Source organism: Lynx rufus, unplaced genomic scaffold (assembly GCF_022079265.1).
Source record: "Lynx rufus isolate CCGP_SWC_20201006 ecotype Redwood Valley unplaced genomic scaffold, mLynRuf1.p SCAF_15, whole genome shotgun sequence".
Taxonomy (NCBI): Eukaryota; Metazoa; Chordata; class Mammalia; order Carnivora; family Felidae; genus Lynx; species Lynx rufus.
In genome coordinates, this window is record NW_025814829.1 from 10289247 (window position 1) to 10306691 (window position 17445).

The following is a 17445-nucleotide window of genomic DNA, read 5'->3' on the forward strand; positions in this document are numbered from 1 at the left end:
GTTGATGGCACAGAACTCTGAACCATAGAACGTGGGAAATTGGACACTAATTTGAGAATCTATGAGCAAGACACTTCTATTATAATATAACCTTAATGGAATCCCACCAAATTTTTAAATTTGGACAAAATTACCTCCCAATACACCTGCTAATGAGAAATGTGGCTGAAGAATTCAATCCTAGACAAATTTGGACACCTATAGAATGGAGTGGTTTACTGTAATTGCCCTAGATCAGATCACAGACATTTTTGAAAAAGCCAGATAGTAAATACTTTAGGCTTTGCAGGCTACATGCAGTCTGTGTTGCAACTGCTCAACTTTGCCATTGTAGTGCTAAAGCATCAATAGACAACATTTAAACAAGCACGGCTGTGTGCCAGTAACAGTTTATTATGGACACTGAAATAACATTTTCATATAATTTTCACATGTCACAAAATACTGTTCTTCTTTTGATTTTCCCCCCAACCGTTTAAAAATGTAAAAACCATTTTTAGTTTGCAGGTTATTTATAAACAGATTTGGCCTATAGGCCAGATTTTGCCCATAGACTATCATTGGCTGACCCTAGTTTAGATACTAAAAATCTAGAGGATAATAATTGATATTAACAATAATCTTTAAAAAGAATCAAACAGCATTAAAGAGAATAATCTAAGTGCTTTTGCAAGAGGACTTTCAACTAGCCCACCTAACAGCTGCTTTAAAATTATTTAGGAATCTACTACAGAAGAGAGGGGATTGTTGTATATTTGAGAATCTGCTACAGCTAAGACCAATTTTTTTTAAGCTTATTTATTTATTTTTAGAGAGGTAGAGAGAGCATGAACAGGGGCAGAGAGAGAGAAGGAGAGAGAGAATCCCAGGCAGGCTCAGTGCTGTCAGCACAGAGCCCAGTGCAGGGCTCGATCTCTTGAACTGTGAGATGGTGACCTGAGCCAAAACCAAGAGTCAGACACTTGATTGACTGAGCCACCCAGGTGCCCCTAAGACCACATTTCTGATCAACCCATACAGATTACCACCCAAAATGGCATTTAATAACAAAAATTGTGTCCAGAGGTTATGACCTTCTTCAGTTCACTGAGATTGACCTGATTGATATGCTACAGTTAGAGCAACACCTTTACTCAGATAAATTTATGTGTTCTATAAAATATGGGTTGCACAAAATAGGATTAGAATATCTGAACAAATATAACCTCATGGGAAATCCTCGTTTTTTCTTGTTGCTTCAAACACAAGCTGGCGTGTATACCTCCAAATCATGTAACTCTAACTCAGATATTCACACTTTAATTTCTAAGTCTACCTAGTTGCCACAAAATCACTTAAAATTCAAGAAGTCTCAAGTGAATCAAGTATCAAGTCCTGCATCCCATAATTGTTACTGTGTTTTCTATTTTATGTAATGGGATTCACACAGAAACCAAAACCATAAATCTGAAAATTCTGAAGCTCTTCCTCATCCCTTCTAACCCCTCTGGAGCCACTTAAGGACCTTGACTCCTTCCATCTAGTAGGTCCACCATTCCTTGGGCCTTCCCAAGTCCTCTAGGTGGAAAAACTAAACACAATCAGAGATGGTCCGTTTCTCCAACAGTGGCACAAACTGGTCACATGACCTCACCCAGATGCAGGGAGCCCAGAAAATATATTCTGGCTATTTGACAAGAAGACAAAAACATGGGTGTTAGTGAATGCTAAATTTTATCCCCTATAATCAGTTCTAAAGTTAAATTGCTATGTGTCCCATTAATGCTATTGATAGTTACTGCTATCTTTCTCTATTTTTCCATGATGTTCTATTTTATGTATGAAACAGGATTTAGTGTACTGTTACTTTCATTGCCCTTCTCACTTTCCATTTTTAATGTCTGATTTATAAATTATTATATAATTATTTTTTCATAATTATTTTCTCTACATAGTTTCAATTTTCTTTATCAATTCCAAATTTTCTCAATCTTGAATTCTGGATTTTGAATTACCTTTTTTGTCGTCTGGATAATATTGTTGGGGAAATTTTATCATTAACGGTAAATAAATTCATTATTCTTAGTTTTTGTTTTTTGTTTTTTTTTTTTTTTGCCCTACATAAGGAAGTCTCTCTGTTGTATTTGCACATAATGACTTGGATGTGTGTGAAATTCTTGAATCAAAATATTTTTCCTCAAAACTTGATGAAATCGCTATACTGTCTTCAAACATTTGATGTTCCAGATGAGAAGCTAAACCTTATCTGATTTTTTCTCCTTTGTAGATGATCTTTTATTTTATTTTATTTATTTATCTTAAACTTTATTTACTTGAGAGAGAGAGAGAGAGAGAGGAGAGAGTGCACAAGCCAGGAAGGGGCAGAGAGGGAAGGAGAGAGAGAATCCCAAGTAGGATCCACAGGGTCAGTGCAGAACCCAACACAGGGCTTGATCTCATGACCTGTGAGATCATGAACTGAGCTGCAATCAACAGTCAGACAGATGCTGAACTGACTGAGCCACCCATGCCCCCCTGTAGATAATCTCTCAATTTTTAGTTTACCTTTGAAATGTTATAGCATTCCATTAAATGTCTGTGTTTGGATATATTTCCATTATTTTGATCAAAACTGCATTAATCTATTCAATTTATGAACATAAGCCTTTTTGGGGGGTATGGTTTCATGAGGTATTTTATGTCCATGATTATTTATTCCATGTATTTTTCAAGTTGATTAGGTATTTTTGTTCTCTGCCCTCAATATCTGTAATTCTGACTTTCACGGATTTCTTCTCAGTTGTTTTCCTCTTTATTCTTTCCAACTGTGCATTTTTAACTCCTCTCTTTTCTACTTGCCATGCAGATTCAGCCATTGCTTTTTATGTTTCCTCGCTTTCTTACTTAAGCAAGATGACTTAACATCTCTGTCTTCATTTCTGGCTTTTCATGATTACGTACACGTTTCCTAGAGGCTTCTTTTTCAGAAAGGCATCTCCCTTTTGTTATTTTTAAGAACCCAAAGCAAATGTTTTGTAAAACTTTCATTCTCAGAGAAGTAATACACACACAAATCTGCTTTTGAAAGTTCTAGACAGTGTTTTCCTATCTTATACCATGAAGAAGCCTTGTAACTTAATATTTTTCTTTTAAAAAAGGGAACTGTATTCAGGCTTAGCTTTTACCAATACACAAGGAGGGTGAGATTTACTTGGCTTCTCATTCCAGCTATTTCTGTTCTAATAGCATTCCTCTCTCAGAGGTAGACTCAAGGTCAGCAGCCTTTAATTTTGTGCTGGCCTATTGAACTGAGGATGTATCTTCTATTTCCTAGACAGCCCAGTGACTTGGGAAGAACCCACTGAAGTTTAAAAACACGTTTGAACAATGAAAACACATACTCTTATGTGTGTACGCCTGCAAGAACTTCTCATCAGATGAGTAGGATATGAAAATATAATATGTTCGTATAATTTTTCTGTGTTTTGGACTCTGTACTCTACTGTCTAAATGAATGAGGAAAAAGAAATGTTGAAGTAGATGTTGGTGAGAGGCAAGACAGTGCAGAAATCTGGCGCTTTTTGCCCAGAGATGCTGCCTGTTTCAGGTTATAGAGGTCTCTATATCATGGAGTAAGACATAACCAATGGAACTGAATCACCATCTTTTTCTATAGTTGGGGGGAACAATAGATTTTTTTCTATTTCAGATGGGTTGACATATGGTACATGGGTAAGAATGGGCATTTAATGGAATTTTATCCACATATTAACATACAATCTTTGCTCATCTTTGAACTTTGCTCATCTTGAACTTTCAGTGCTAGTTGCAATATTTTTGATGTATATACATAGGTACATTGATTGGAACTTGATGGAAAAGACATCAGGCGCATTTACTAACCCAGGTAATACCCATTTATATTTGCAAGTTTGAAAGCACTGCATTAAATTGTATCTTTAGGGCTTGGATTTCTAACCAGAGTCCTCATTTAACAAACTAAAATTTTACAACATGTACATCAAATCCAGTGAATTTTCCATTATATCTCAACTGCTATAATTTTTTTTTAATTTTTTTTTTCAACGTTTATTTATTTTTGGGACAGAGAGAGACAGAGCATGAACGGGGGAGGGGCAGAGAGAGAGGGAGACACAGAATCGGAAACAGGCTCCAGGCTCTGAGCCATCAGCCCAGAGCCCGACGCGGGGCTCGAACTCACGCACCGCGAGATCGTGACCTGGCTGAAGTCAGACGCTTAACCGACTGCGCCACCCAGGCGCCCCTCAACTGCTATAAATTAATGAGTAATGCAACTGTAAGCCAGTAGAAAATAATTATAATGAAAGAAGGAACTTTTGCACTCATAGCACCAATGGCTTTGCTATACTTGACTAATATCATCTGGGAAAATATTGATGGTTATGAATAACCAGTTCCTGCCATGGGGCGCCTGGGTGGCGCAGTCGGTTAAGCGTCCGACTTCAGCCAGGTCACGATCTCGCGGTCCGTGAGTTCGAGCCCCGCGTCAGGCTCTGGGCTGATGGCTCAGAGCCTGGAGCCTGTTTCTGATTCTGTGTCTCCCTCTCTCTCTGCCCCTCCCCCGTTCATGCTTTGTCTCTCTCTGTCCCAAAAATAAATAAACGTTGAAAAAAAAATTAAAAAAAAAAAAATAACCAGTTCCTGCCAATACATAATAATGACCTCATTATTGAAGGTGCTTACATTTTGTGACATCAGAAAAAAACAAATCTTATCCTCAGAGTTTTCCAGATTCATTGCTAAAGCTCTCTTACTATAAACTCTTTCACATATGCTAACATACCAAACCTTTTCAACTATTGCTTGAGCTAAAATCAAAGCAGTAATGTGCTCAGCATTCAGTCTTTATGCAAAACCCTCAAGATCTTAATGAAAAGCGGTCCTTAAAAGAAAGCCATATGTTCTCTAAAGCCATCTTGCGCTACATGGCCATGTATTATGATCTCACATATCAGAGACACTGTACTTAAATAACCATAAAGAGTAATGCCACATTTTCCTTTCAGTCCTTAGACTAGTGCTACTGAACTGTTTTGACACATACTTTTACATACAATTTCAGGCTCATAAACCAACATTCTACCTCCAATTCTAACATGAACCAAGATAATAGTTTCTGCATAAGGTCTTTGAAAATAATACTGATGTAAGGAGAGCAGTATACTACTTATACTATTTCCTAAGAAATAATACTAATGTAAGTAGAACATTGTACTACTTATACTATTTCCTACCTAAGAAAATATGGCTTTTTTAATGTTTATTTATTTCTTTTGAGAGAGAGTGTGAGTGGGGGAGGGGCAGGTAGAGAGGGAGAGATAGAATTTCAAGCAGGCTTTGTCAGCACAGAGCCCAACCTGGAGCTCCATCCAGTGAACTGCAAGATCATGACCTGACCCAAAATCAAGAGTTGCATGCTCAACCAACTGAGCCACCCAGGTACCCCCAAAATATGGCTGTTTTATGTCTTCTTTTTAAAGCATCATTGTAAAAAGGTAATGAGAAACAGAGCTTAGGCCAAAGAAGTTGAAATCGGGTGAAAGAGGGAAAAGAAAACAGTAGCCTGGTTTTTGAAAGGATGACGGTTGAGGAATTGATGAGTTATATTTGTCAGACAGTAAGTGATTGATTTTGGCATCTTTTCAGCATTTGTCTACATCATAGAAACACAATGAAGTAGGAGAAAAGAATGAGAACCTTGATAAAATTCAAATATCATCCTGGGATCCTACTGAGCAAATCCTTAAGGAGAGCGTGCTGTATCACTCTGCTACATCAAGAGTGTATATAATAGGATATCAGTCCAATGTTCTTTTAGGTATCATTTAGCAGATTTTGTTAGCAATTTTTAAAAATGCCTCAAGTTCTAGGATATGTGTGATGATATGCCTTTAATTGTATTAGCATAGACTTCTCGCAAGGAGGATATTACTTAGAAACAGAAGTTGTTCCACGTATTGAATATTTTATTTTACTCTTAGTTTCCTTTTGTAAGTGTTACATTGCAGTTTTGAAAATTAGTTGAATAACTATAAGTGACATAATTAAAATATTTAAAGGAAATTTAAAACTTTATTTTCCTATAAGGATAAGTATCTATGCAATTAATTACGGGATGAGGGGGAAAAAATTAACTTCGTTAAAAAAAAAAGAAACCAGCACCACCAAAAAGAAGTTTCCATGAGCTTTCCATTGTCCCCTTCTAGAAATAGCTAAAGATAAAATTTATTTTCTATCTTTTCCCCTGAGAACCTTTCAGATCAGCCACATTTACAGTATCCTGCATTTATTGTCAACAGCTTTTCAAGACCTACAAGGTGATGTTGAATATTATACACTTTTTTGGAGTTCTGCTACCTCAAATGAATCTCTAAAAATCCTCCCAGATGTAAACTCTCATGTCATCGGCCACTTAAATCCAAACACAGAGTATCGGATTTTTATCTCTGTCTTCAATGGAGTCCACAGCATCAGTGGTGATGTATTGTGTGCAACCACTTTCGATGGGGGTGAGTCCAGACTTCAAGGGACCCTTGGCTTCAGAGATGCAAATGAAATTGATTGATTCTTGCTGAGGTTGAGATCAGTCATCCCTCCATTATAAAATTTCCGGTGTTGGAGGGAAGGGGGTTGGGGCTAAAACGCTTAAGTGCTCGCTGTCGTCAAGTGGCAGATCAATACGCGGTCCCTTAGAGACAGTAGCACAAGGCTCTAATAATGGGATATTAGCCCAGTTTGTTCCTGTTCTTTTCAGTGTATGCTTAGTTTGGAGCTGAGTTCACATCAATAAATGGTGACATTTAGAAACATTTTGTTCTAAAGATTTGCTCTTAGAAGCAGTATGCTTTTCAAAACGACAGCCAAACACAGTGAGGGCTCTCCCTGAGTCACCAGAAATGGTAGGTGGAGGTTCAGCCACTGAGAAAAATTGCCTCTGACTCATTTCTAAGCCAGTTAGCAAGGGGGAGGAAGCAAGGGAAGCAACTTGTGAATCTGAAATGTGTTTGGAATGGTCTTTCTAATCTTTTTGGCTTTATAAAGTCTCATTATAAACATTATAATATCATTACCTCCCAAGCAAGTGTTCCAGGTCATTAGCAGAGCACTTTAAGTGTGGAACCCATTTCCCTTTGTGGTGCCAAAGGTCGACACCTTTTGTTTATAAAATAGAATGGATCACAAGGACAATTTTTCAACTAGTTAAGATGGGTTCTTATGATAAAAATAGGTCTTTGCATAGTTATTTCTGACATGCTTGAATAATTGTGTAATTTAACGCCAAGCAAGATTTTTTTCCTAATGTTAGATTTCATCATTACCTATGGTAATCAACATTCAAAATCATTTACATAATGACAATATTGCATTATTGCTTCATATTGCTTGAGTTACAAGCTAGTAACATCAAATGATTTTTTTACGTTCCACCAGCCTCAGCCTCAATGTATTTGAGTTTTATTTTTTGCTTAAGGAGCAAATTTTCTTTCCTTTTCCCTGGGAGGTATGGTGTGAAGGGATGGGAAAAGAGACAAATAATAGATATGTGTTGGTGGTGCAGATGGGTGAATAATTTATCATCATATCCCACTGGTCACATAGTATTGAAGATTAGCACTATGCTGGTGGTATAAAGCATTTTACCACCAATTCTTATGGTTTCTGACTGAGAGTATAATAAGCCAATTTACAGAGGACTACAGACTGTGATAACTTCATCAGAGAAAAGCAGATAAGCAAGGAACCCTTTGCAAAACCTAAATACTAATCTGCATTTAGTTTAACAAGTGCTTTTTCAGAGACAGCTGGAGTTTATTCAGTTTCTTCCTTTAATTCTAGAGCCTCAGGGCATGCTTCCTCCAGAGGTTGTCATCATCAACAGTACATCTGTACGTGTCATCTGGACATCTCCTTCAAACCCAAATGGCGTTATCACTGAATATTCTGTCTATGTAAATAATAAGCTCTACAAGACTGGAATGAATGTGCCTGGGTCTTTCATTCTGAGAGACCTGTCTCCCTTCACAATCTATGACATTCAGGTTAGAACACTGTTTTTTGATGGCTAAGCTTATAGGTGTGTTAAATAAAACATTGCCAGGCTATGTCTCTAAGTGAATACCTTCCGTCTTGGTTACAGATTATTTATTTACTGGGGAAGGGGAGAGAAAAGAGGGAAATTGATTAGGATTAAATCTGTTTGCTGTGGGCAAACACATGAGTCTCAGGAGAGAAGGTAATGGTAATATGGAAAACGATGGTGATGATATTCTTGCCGGCAAAATGAGGCAAATCACATATTTGCGGTAAATCTTGCTAAGCAGTTCACCTTTATCCTGATTCTTTTACTGATATCAAAATCAGAATCAACCTATGAATGTGGAGACATTCTTCTATTCCTATTTCTGCTATTTACTAATTTAATAACTTCAGGGAAGCCACATAACCTGTTTGGTGTCAGTTATCTTTTTTATAAGGGCAGCGGACTTGGTGACTTAAAACATTCTTTCGACCTCTAGCATTCTGTGACTCTGAATGCGGCAAGAAAACATAAATGAATATATGGCAGACAAAATATATTAAAGGGTTTGACCTGAAGATGAGAGAAATTTATCTGTTGTCATCTACCAAATGTTTGTCGACCATTGCCTATGTGAGAACAGTTATCCTTAAACTTTTTTGCCCTTGAACCTCTTTGATAATCTAATGATGTCAGTGCACCCTGCCCTGGAAAAACACCTATGTGCCTATATGACAAAGTTAGTGTGCAGTTTCATATTGCATTGACCATCTGAGGCCCAACTCATAGACCTCTTTGAGATCTGCTGATCTTTAAAATAGAAAAAATATAGAGACAAGTAAGGAATCTTCAGCAAAGAACTTTCCCCCAAGGAATTGAAACTCATTACACTGCTGGGATATAAAAGATAACAAGGCCAAATGTGGAAATTAATGATAAAAACAGAAACTCAAAGTTTATAGAGAAGGGCTGTAATGTAGTAAATTTTTAATTAATCTATGCTACTTCCAACATTTGTAAGAGCTTTGTAAGTAATTTTCAAAAGATATTAAGCATGGAAATTTTCTTTGACCACAGAAACATTCACTGGCTGTCTAGTAAGTGCTACCTCTTTCATTTCCCATCCCCTTCTTTCCCTCACCTTGGAAGGGGAAACATACACAGTCATCTGACTAGAGCCAATGCTTTACCACTCCCCGCCCCCCCCACCCCCCGCTGCTAGGCCTAGGTTCCTAAGAAAACAAAATAAAAATAAAAGAAGAGAGGTATGCTGATTAGTTTTCATTACATTCCATGATTTCCATGAACTCACCTGAGTCATCTTAGAATGGAACACACACAGACTGATGTTTATGTTCACGGTTCTTAGAGTGAGTCTCTATGTGCATGTACATCATAGAAAATTAGAAAATAAAAACCACATTCAAAATAATTACACATATAGCTTTGTGAACAAGGTTGGCTTAGGAAGGTGACAGAGTATTTGCTGTATTATTCTTTTGGGGGGCGCTGATGGAGAAAGCTGGCTGAGTCCTCAAAAGGCAACTTATTTATTTGCTTTATCAGGACTCAGAATACAACCTAAGGTGAGATCAATAGGGGCTATGCATGCATGCACGTCCTCATCCAGCTTTCTGACTATGTAACAGTTGATGTGTGTTTCAGTCATGTTGTCCTATAAAAGGCTTCACTCATCCCTACTGGTTTGAGCCACTAGTGGCCTGAAAAGAATGCATTTTGATCAGATTTGGGACATCTAACAAAATAAGGAGACAAAATACCAAATTATAATCTAATATTTTAGTTGTGTTATTAGTGACTAAGATGTTCTTATTCTTGATAAACTGTATTTTTGTGAAGCTCTCCACAGTCCAGGAATATTCCACTTGAAATAGTTGTTGCATCACTGGAAATTTGAATAACAGATTACAATGATTTTTGTTCATGATGTCAAAGATGATTTGGGATTTTACTCCATTTAAAATATGCATCCAGGGGTACCTGGGTGGCTCGGTGGGTTAAACGTCTGATTTCAGCTCGGGTCATGATCTCGTAGTTCCTGGGTTCAAGCCCTGAGATGGGCTCTGTGCTGGGAGTGCAGACCCTGCTTGGGATTCTCTCTTTCCTTCTCTCTCTGCCCTTTCCCCACTCACATGCATGTGCATGCTCTCTCTCTCAAAATAAATGAATAAATTTTGAAAATAAATAAGTAAATAAATAAATATACATGTATATACCAGTGTATGTGTATATATATACATATATGTATAAATATATACGTATAAAAATATTTATATGTATATGTATATATACGTATATGTATATATACAATATGTTGCACCTAATTGATATGCCTACTACTTTAGGATTAGGTTCTCTGTGTTAACCCCCTCTGTCAAACATGTATTGATTATAAAGCAGACATATAGATCCAAATATCTACTTTTTTGAATGAGTTATTTTATATATCCCTTCTATATAATTTATATATATATATAAAATATATATAAATACATTAAAAATGTCAATTTTTGATTCAATTTTGTTTTTATGTGAATCAGTCAACCTTTATATTTGTGGTTCATTCACATTATGCAATATAGCTATAGCAGCAGAAATATCCCAAAGATGAAATTTGGTCTGTTACCTTAGTAAGTTGAGAAAAATATTGACACATTTCTCCAAAGTCAAAATAAGAGTTTTCTGGAGAATCATTTGAATAGAGCTAGTAGCTTAGTTTTGTTTTGTTATAACTTTTTTTTTTTTAATTTGAGAGAGAGAGAGAGAGAGAATCTTAAGCAGTCTCCAAACTCAGTGTGGAGCCTGGCATGGAGCTCAATCCCATGACCCTGGGATCATGACCTGAGCCAAAATCAAGAGTCAGACATTCAACTGACTGAGCCACCCCAAGTGCCCCAGAATATAGCTAAGTAGTTTGGAACTTAAAGCTATGCTTAGTATTTAGATGATAAGACTAGAATACAGTAAAGCCTGGATTAGATATCTCATATCTAATCAGCTTGATCATATCCCCTGATTTCTCTCACCCCCAATTTGCAAGCTGATGAAAATGGAGTCATGAAGACTCAATAAAATTATTTGTGCCAGTTCCCATTAATATTGAGCACATATTACTTACATAATGAACTGGAGTTGAGTTTTAGTTATAATTATGCACCATATAGTCAAATATTGCCTAATATGTATGAAGTTTTATTGTCATTAATTCTATTGCAGCAAGTATATTTTAAGTTAATTTCCCTTTAAATTATTTGGGGTTTCATTGGACATACTCAGAGTGGAGGGCCTTGGCAGTGTCCACATCTCTACTGAATATTAGTAGATAGGAAAAATACTATATGGAATACATAAAATACTATATGGCATACATAAAGAACACAACTCAAACAGCATCATAAAAATGTGCTTCAACTCCCATTTAGGTGTAAAGTGCCCCATGAATAAAATGACGTAACTACTAAATACAGTAAGAGACACATTTTTCTTTTCTCAATTGCCAGTGGAAATCCAGAGAACTGCTTCACTTAAAAGCTCAGTATTAGTGTTTAAGATGCATCGGTATCCAGCTTCCCCCTTCATTTTTTATGTATTAGCTGCTGAAAGTAAGTGAGCATTGGAAAAAGTACAGTTTCTCTTTGGCTTATCCTTTCATTGGAAACAGAATGGTGTCACTTTGTGAGTGTTTCACTAGCAATCTTTTGTACATTCATTTGTCTCTCCTCCCACTTGCTGAATGTGTTTCTTTTGCATTACTAATGCTTGATGAACTCGATTTCTAATCTTTAGTTACTCCACCCTCCTCAGTTTTTAGTCAGATTAGGTGGCAGAATTAAAGGGATAAATGATGATTTTCTGCTGTGATTAAGGTAAAAATACAACTGCAGCTGGAACAGATGAATATAAAGTAGCTCAGCCACATTGAAAGGCTTCTCTAGACCTCGTTTTTCTTCCATTGTACATTAACATTTGGGCTATTTGTTCTAAAATGTCAAGACTTCTGCAAGAACTCATTACACTACCTGGTTGTAGATCTAGAGAGCAGTATGCAGTGATAACCTACTAAGCTTATATACTGTCACCTAAACATCTTCCATTCCTTACTGTGCCCCAAAAGGATGAATATGTCTGTCTCTTTCTGAAAGGTTGGAACCAGAGACTAAACATCACCATTTTCATCACTAAATCAACTGTCCTGAGCTCATTTCTATATCATATTCTGAGTTTGAACCAATGCAGTCAAACAACATCAAAAATTAATATTTATAGAACTCTAAGAAGTTATAGAGAACTAATAGGAGAGTCCTATGAAATGAAGGTGGGTGGATTCAAGCCACTGGCAGTGTATATTTTGAAAATAGTTGGATTTATTCTTTTCTAAACTGTTTGTAGGTTGAAGTCTGCACCAAATATGCCTGTGCGAAAAGCAATGGCACCCAAATCACCACTGTGGAGGATACTCCAAGTGATATACCAACACCCACAATTCACGGCATCGCTTCAAGGTAAAAATTTTTTGCCAGTTAATGTCAAGAGCTGATCAGAGGCACCTGCGTGGCTCAGTCACAAGCCTCTGACTCACCGCTTGTGAGTTCAAGCCCCTCATTGGGCTCTCTGCTGTCAGCGCAGATCCCCCTTCAGATCTTCTGTTCCCTTTCTCTCTGCCCCTCCCCAGCTTGTGCATAAGCTTATGCATTCTCTGTCTCTCAAAAATAAATAAACTTAAAAAAATAAATAAAAAGCTGATCATAAGCAATGAACGTTAAAATCAAAGATTTCATCCTAACCATGACAATTTCATTTTAGAAAGTTGCTATAAAGACCTGTGTAAATCAAAATTTTTGTATTATTAGCTATTGATTTTCACTGGTCACATCACCTAATACTTAAGCTCTAATGTCCCCGATTTCCCAGTTTCACTTCCCTTTATTTAGTAACCTGTGAGCAAATGCTTAAATGCATGAAAGGGTTTCTGTATTTAAATGTGTCATTAAGTGAATCCTTTTGTAAGGCAAAGAATACAATTTTCATTAGATTAATTACCTTCTAAGTTACTCTCTTTGAAAAAAATTAGATTTACATGTATCAGATTGCCTTAAACATAGAAAAATCTGTAAAATAAACAGGGGAGATAATGTCTGGATAGCCATTACCACTGTTATCAGATTCTTGGTACAGTCTCATTATTTTTCTGTGCTCATGTATTGCTGAGAAGTGGCCATAGATTGAAAGTGAGTCTCTTTCAGTTCAAGTTAACAATAATAATGATAAAAAGATTTAATGTCAAGTATCCCAAGCCAAAATTGACATGAGAGTAGTTCATCCCTCTACATCAGTCTGAGGCTAGAGAAAGAAATCTGAGTACTCCCACATCATACTGGGATGATGTTCCAGCTAAATGAGTCACCCTTCACCTGTACACACACACACACACACACACACACACACACACACCCCACATACACACTGACCAAAATAATCGATTTGTTATAAAAGATTTCAATTCTGAAGGATCCTTTTGCAACATATTAACATTTTTATGTTTCTTTAAAATCAGTTTAAAAATATATGTACTGATTTAGGGAACTAAAGATAAAAATAATTAGAAAAAAAAAACCCCAAGTAATTGGATGCTTAGCTGTTCAGGGCAAAAATCATGCCTTGTCTCCTTGAGTCCATCTTTTATCTAACACATGACAGATATTTATCTAATTTCACATGTGCTAATTAATTGATAATCTTGTCAGCAAATTTTCCCTATCCACAGAATTGCCTACTATGCAAAGGGAAAATAGTCAAATGAAAAAAGTACCAGCAAATACATTTGTGGTTATAATAATATAAGAAAAATTAATTTAAAAAGTATAAGGCATGGTTTTAAATTTTCAAAGTTTTCAGTCTACTATAGAGACACTGCCCTAAACAAATGTTTATAGAATAATGTAAAAAACTCCACAACATAAGTTTATAATATGCAGGAAAAACATAAAGAGAAAAACACTGAACTCTACCCAGGATTATCAGTGAAGGCGTCATGGATGATGCAATAATTGAGTTCTGTCTTCAAGAACTCAAGGAAGAATTATAGTTAGGTGGGTGGATGTTGTCAAATTTCTTGTTTGTTCTCATCCTCATGACCTAAGCCCAGATGAATGGCATAAAGGAGTATGTCTTAAATTACATATTTATATGTAGCTAAAAATCTGTAGGTTTTATTAGACATTGAACAAATGTCTATATGTGTCTGTGCTTCTAGGATACTTGTTTTTATTTTAAAAAGATTCTTACAGATAATAGCAGAGTAATAGTTGTGGTTAAAGATTATTTACATTCAAATGTATAAGTTGATGGCAAAAATATTAATGAAGGCATCATACAACAAGAGGAAGAAAAATGACAGAGCAGACAACAGAAGAGAGATTTCAACACAATTTTGGAAGCAATGTTTGGCAGGGAGAAACAAATGAGTTAGTGCAGTGGAAAACATTTACAACCAAAGTTTGGTTGGCAGAAGGAGATAATGACACAAAACAAACTAATTTACCCTGCAGAGAACCTCGGTGTCTGAGCACTTACAAGTTTTAAGGTTAGTGAAGAAGAGGAAGATGTAAAGTTCAAAGCTGGAATCATGAGATTAGCTAAAAATCTGAAAAAAAAAATGTGGTTGGAACCTGTAATTAGGGTTCTCCAGAGAAACAGAACCAAAATCTGAAAACCCAGGAAAGCTAGTGGTGTAGTCTCTCAAAGTCTCTCTGATTTGAAAGTCAGAGGAGCCAATGGTACAAGTTCCAGTTCAAGTCTGAGAGGAGAAAAAGACTGATGTCTTAGCTCAAGGAAGCAGGCAAAGAAAGGGAGGGAATTCTCCCTTCTCCCACCTTTTTGTTGTATTCAGGCTCTCAACTGATTGGATGTTGCTCACCTACATGGGATAGGTAATCTGCTTCACCAAGTCCACCATTTCAAATGCTAATCTCCTTAGAAACAGCCTCACAGATATACACTGAAATAATGGTTAGCCAAATATCTGGGCACTTTGTGGCCCAGTCAAGTTGATGCGTAAAATTAACCATCCAAAAATTCACGGTGCCCTACCTCCATAGTATGTATCCTGGTGTCTACTTCTCTTGCTCCATCTAGCATGTTCTACTACCATGAGATCAGAAGTGTATTCTCTGGACAAACTGAACAGAGGCATCTAGGAATTAAGGCTAACTAGGCACAGTGGAAGGCTGGGAGGAGGGGCAAAGCTAAAAATCATGATAAAGTGGAAGACTACAATCAAAATGATGAAACCTTTGTTGTTTTCCCCAGGTCTGTTCTCAAAAGCAAATATTGTGAGAAGAATGTTGAAATTTCCAGATATAATTATGGGCATATCTATTTCTTTTTTAGAACTCTCTGTTTTGCCCCATGTATTTCGATGCTTTATGAAGAGATTCATATACATTTAGGATTGCTATGTCTTGGTAAATTGATTCTTTCATCATTGCATAATATCCCTTTTTTCTGGTAATTTTCTTGTTATAAAGTATACTTTGTCTGATACTAATATAGCCACTTCAGCTTTCTTTTGATTAGTGTAATTGTGAGTGATTTGGGATTGTTTCCTGGACATTTTGAATAGTAGGTTGTGATCATTTGAGTCACATTAAAAATTTGAAGAAGGATGAAGTTTTCGTTTCCTTCAGCAGGTAATCATCTGGTTACCTTCAGACTGCAAATATTGTCTTGGCTTTATGTGCTCAGGGGCTCCAATGTCGGTTCATTTTTCAAAAGCTTTGCTATGCTGCTTCATGTCTGCCCCATGTATGCACCTTTCAGTGGCTAATCTGGTATTTGTTTGGAGGGTTATGTAATGGTCATATCTCAGAGTCTTTGCTGTGATGCTCACATTGCCTTTGCATGGAAAGCAACCATGCATGTGCGGTTTAGACTTGAGTAGGGACTTGCGTTGAAGATGACCTAGCTCTCTCTTGTCTGAGATTCCTCCCACATTTTCCAGATCCCTGGTGCTTCCTTTGTGGGATCTTTGGCTAGGAAGATATGGTTTCTCTTGAAATTTTAGCCTCCCAAGTGACCTGACATTTTACATAAATGAGGCTGTTTGGCGAGAGCAACAAGGTAAGAGAAAGTGGAAGGAAAACAGGGACACCTCCCACACACATGTTTTAGATCACAGGAGCCCCTTTCCCTGGTTCCTGTGGTCAGAAAGATGGATTTTTCCTAGGATTTTGGATTCCCTTTTGACCAGGACTGCTATAGTGCAGCTCCTTGACCAGAATCATCCTCAGAGCAAGTCTGGACAAAAAAAGAAAAAACAGAACAGGAATTTCCGCTCACACCCTCTGGCTTGTAAGGCCTTTTTGTACTCCTGCCAGAAAGATGGGGTTTCTCACATAGGTTTTACTTGTCCAGTGCACAATTCTACACCGGGGCTGCTCTTGGATTAAAGATGGGAGATCAAAGACGGGAAACAATGAGAAATTCATCCTTTAATTTTTTTTCCCTCTCGTCCTTATCTGCCTCTATTGTTAACTTTTCAGAATCCTCAGGTGGTTGCTTCTTGTAATTTCTGCACACTTTTTAGTGACAATCAGTCAGAGAGAGGCTGTAATAGGTTTACTCCATATTGGCCGGCCTCAGAAAGTCCCTCTCTACCATGTTTTTTGTTTGTTTGTTTGTTTGTTTTTAATTCCAATCCCTTTACCAACTTTATTTCTTTTTTTTTCTTCCTTCCTTCCTTCCTTCCTTCCTTCCTTCCTTCCTTCCTTCCTTCCTGTTTTTTTGGTCAAAAATCTAAAAAGGTCTTGATAGAAATCATTCACCACCAGATATTGGCAAGGGAAATCTTCCCTTTCTAAAAATGATTCATCATAGAAGAGCAACGTTTTCCAGAGGCAGGACTCAAATGAGCAGCTGTGGGCTGCCAAATCATTAATCAAAATTATACCAACACCAAAGTAGTTAGCCTCTTATGTGCATGTTATTGTTTGTGTATTTTATTATATGTCTGGCAATGTATACTTGTTAGTTATATTTTTATTTTGATTCAAAAAAATCTGTTTTATATTAGCAATGAGCAAAATCAAATGTGAAATTATTCCAGAAAATGTCAGTAGACTGAATTAACTTCTATAGCATTTAAAATAATTTGGTTTCTAATAAGACATTTGTTTCTTAGATTGTTTAGTTTTGGTAAAGCACAATAGTCTGTAACATTTACCTGTCATGTATTTTAATAACATATACAGATAGTATATCAGACTGTCTGATTATATGCATGGAATGCTTCAACTCGTTTTTGTTTTGGCCTTAACTTATGACTCGTGACATCTACAATACAACCACTCATACATGTTTTTCCCATTACATGTAACCCAAAGACACCA

The 17445-nt window shown here is 36.7% G+C and overlaps 1 protein-coding gene across 1 annotated transcript in view; it reads left to right on the top strand.

Annotated features, from left to right (window-relative positions):
- Positions 1 to 17445, top strand: part of USH2A (usherin) — a 754837-nt gene that overhangs the window by 531774 nt on the left and 205618 nt on the right. Inside the window, exons 44-46 of the mRNA XM_047077230.1 lie at positions 6321 to 6530; positions 7858 to 8060; positions 12449 to 12561. Of these exons, the coding sequence (XP_046933186.1) occupies positions 6321 to 6530; positions 7858 to 8060; positions 12449 to 12561 (526 nt within the window). The remainder of the gene's footprint in view (positions 1 to 6320; positions 6531 to 7857; positions 8061 to 12448; positions 12562 to 17445) is intronic.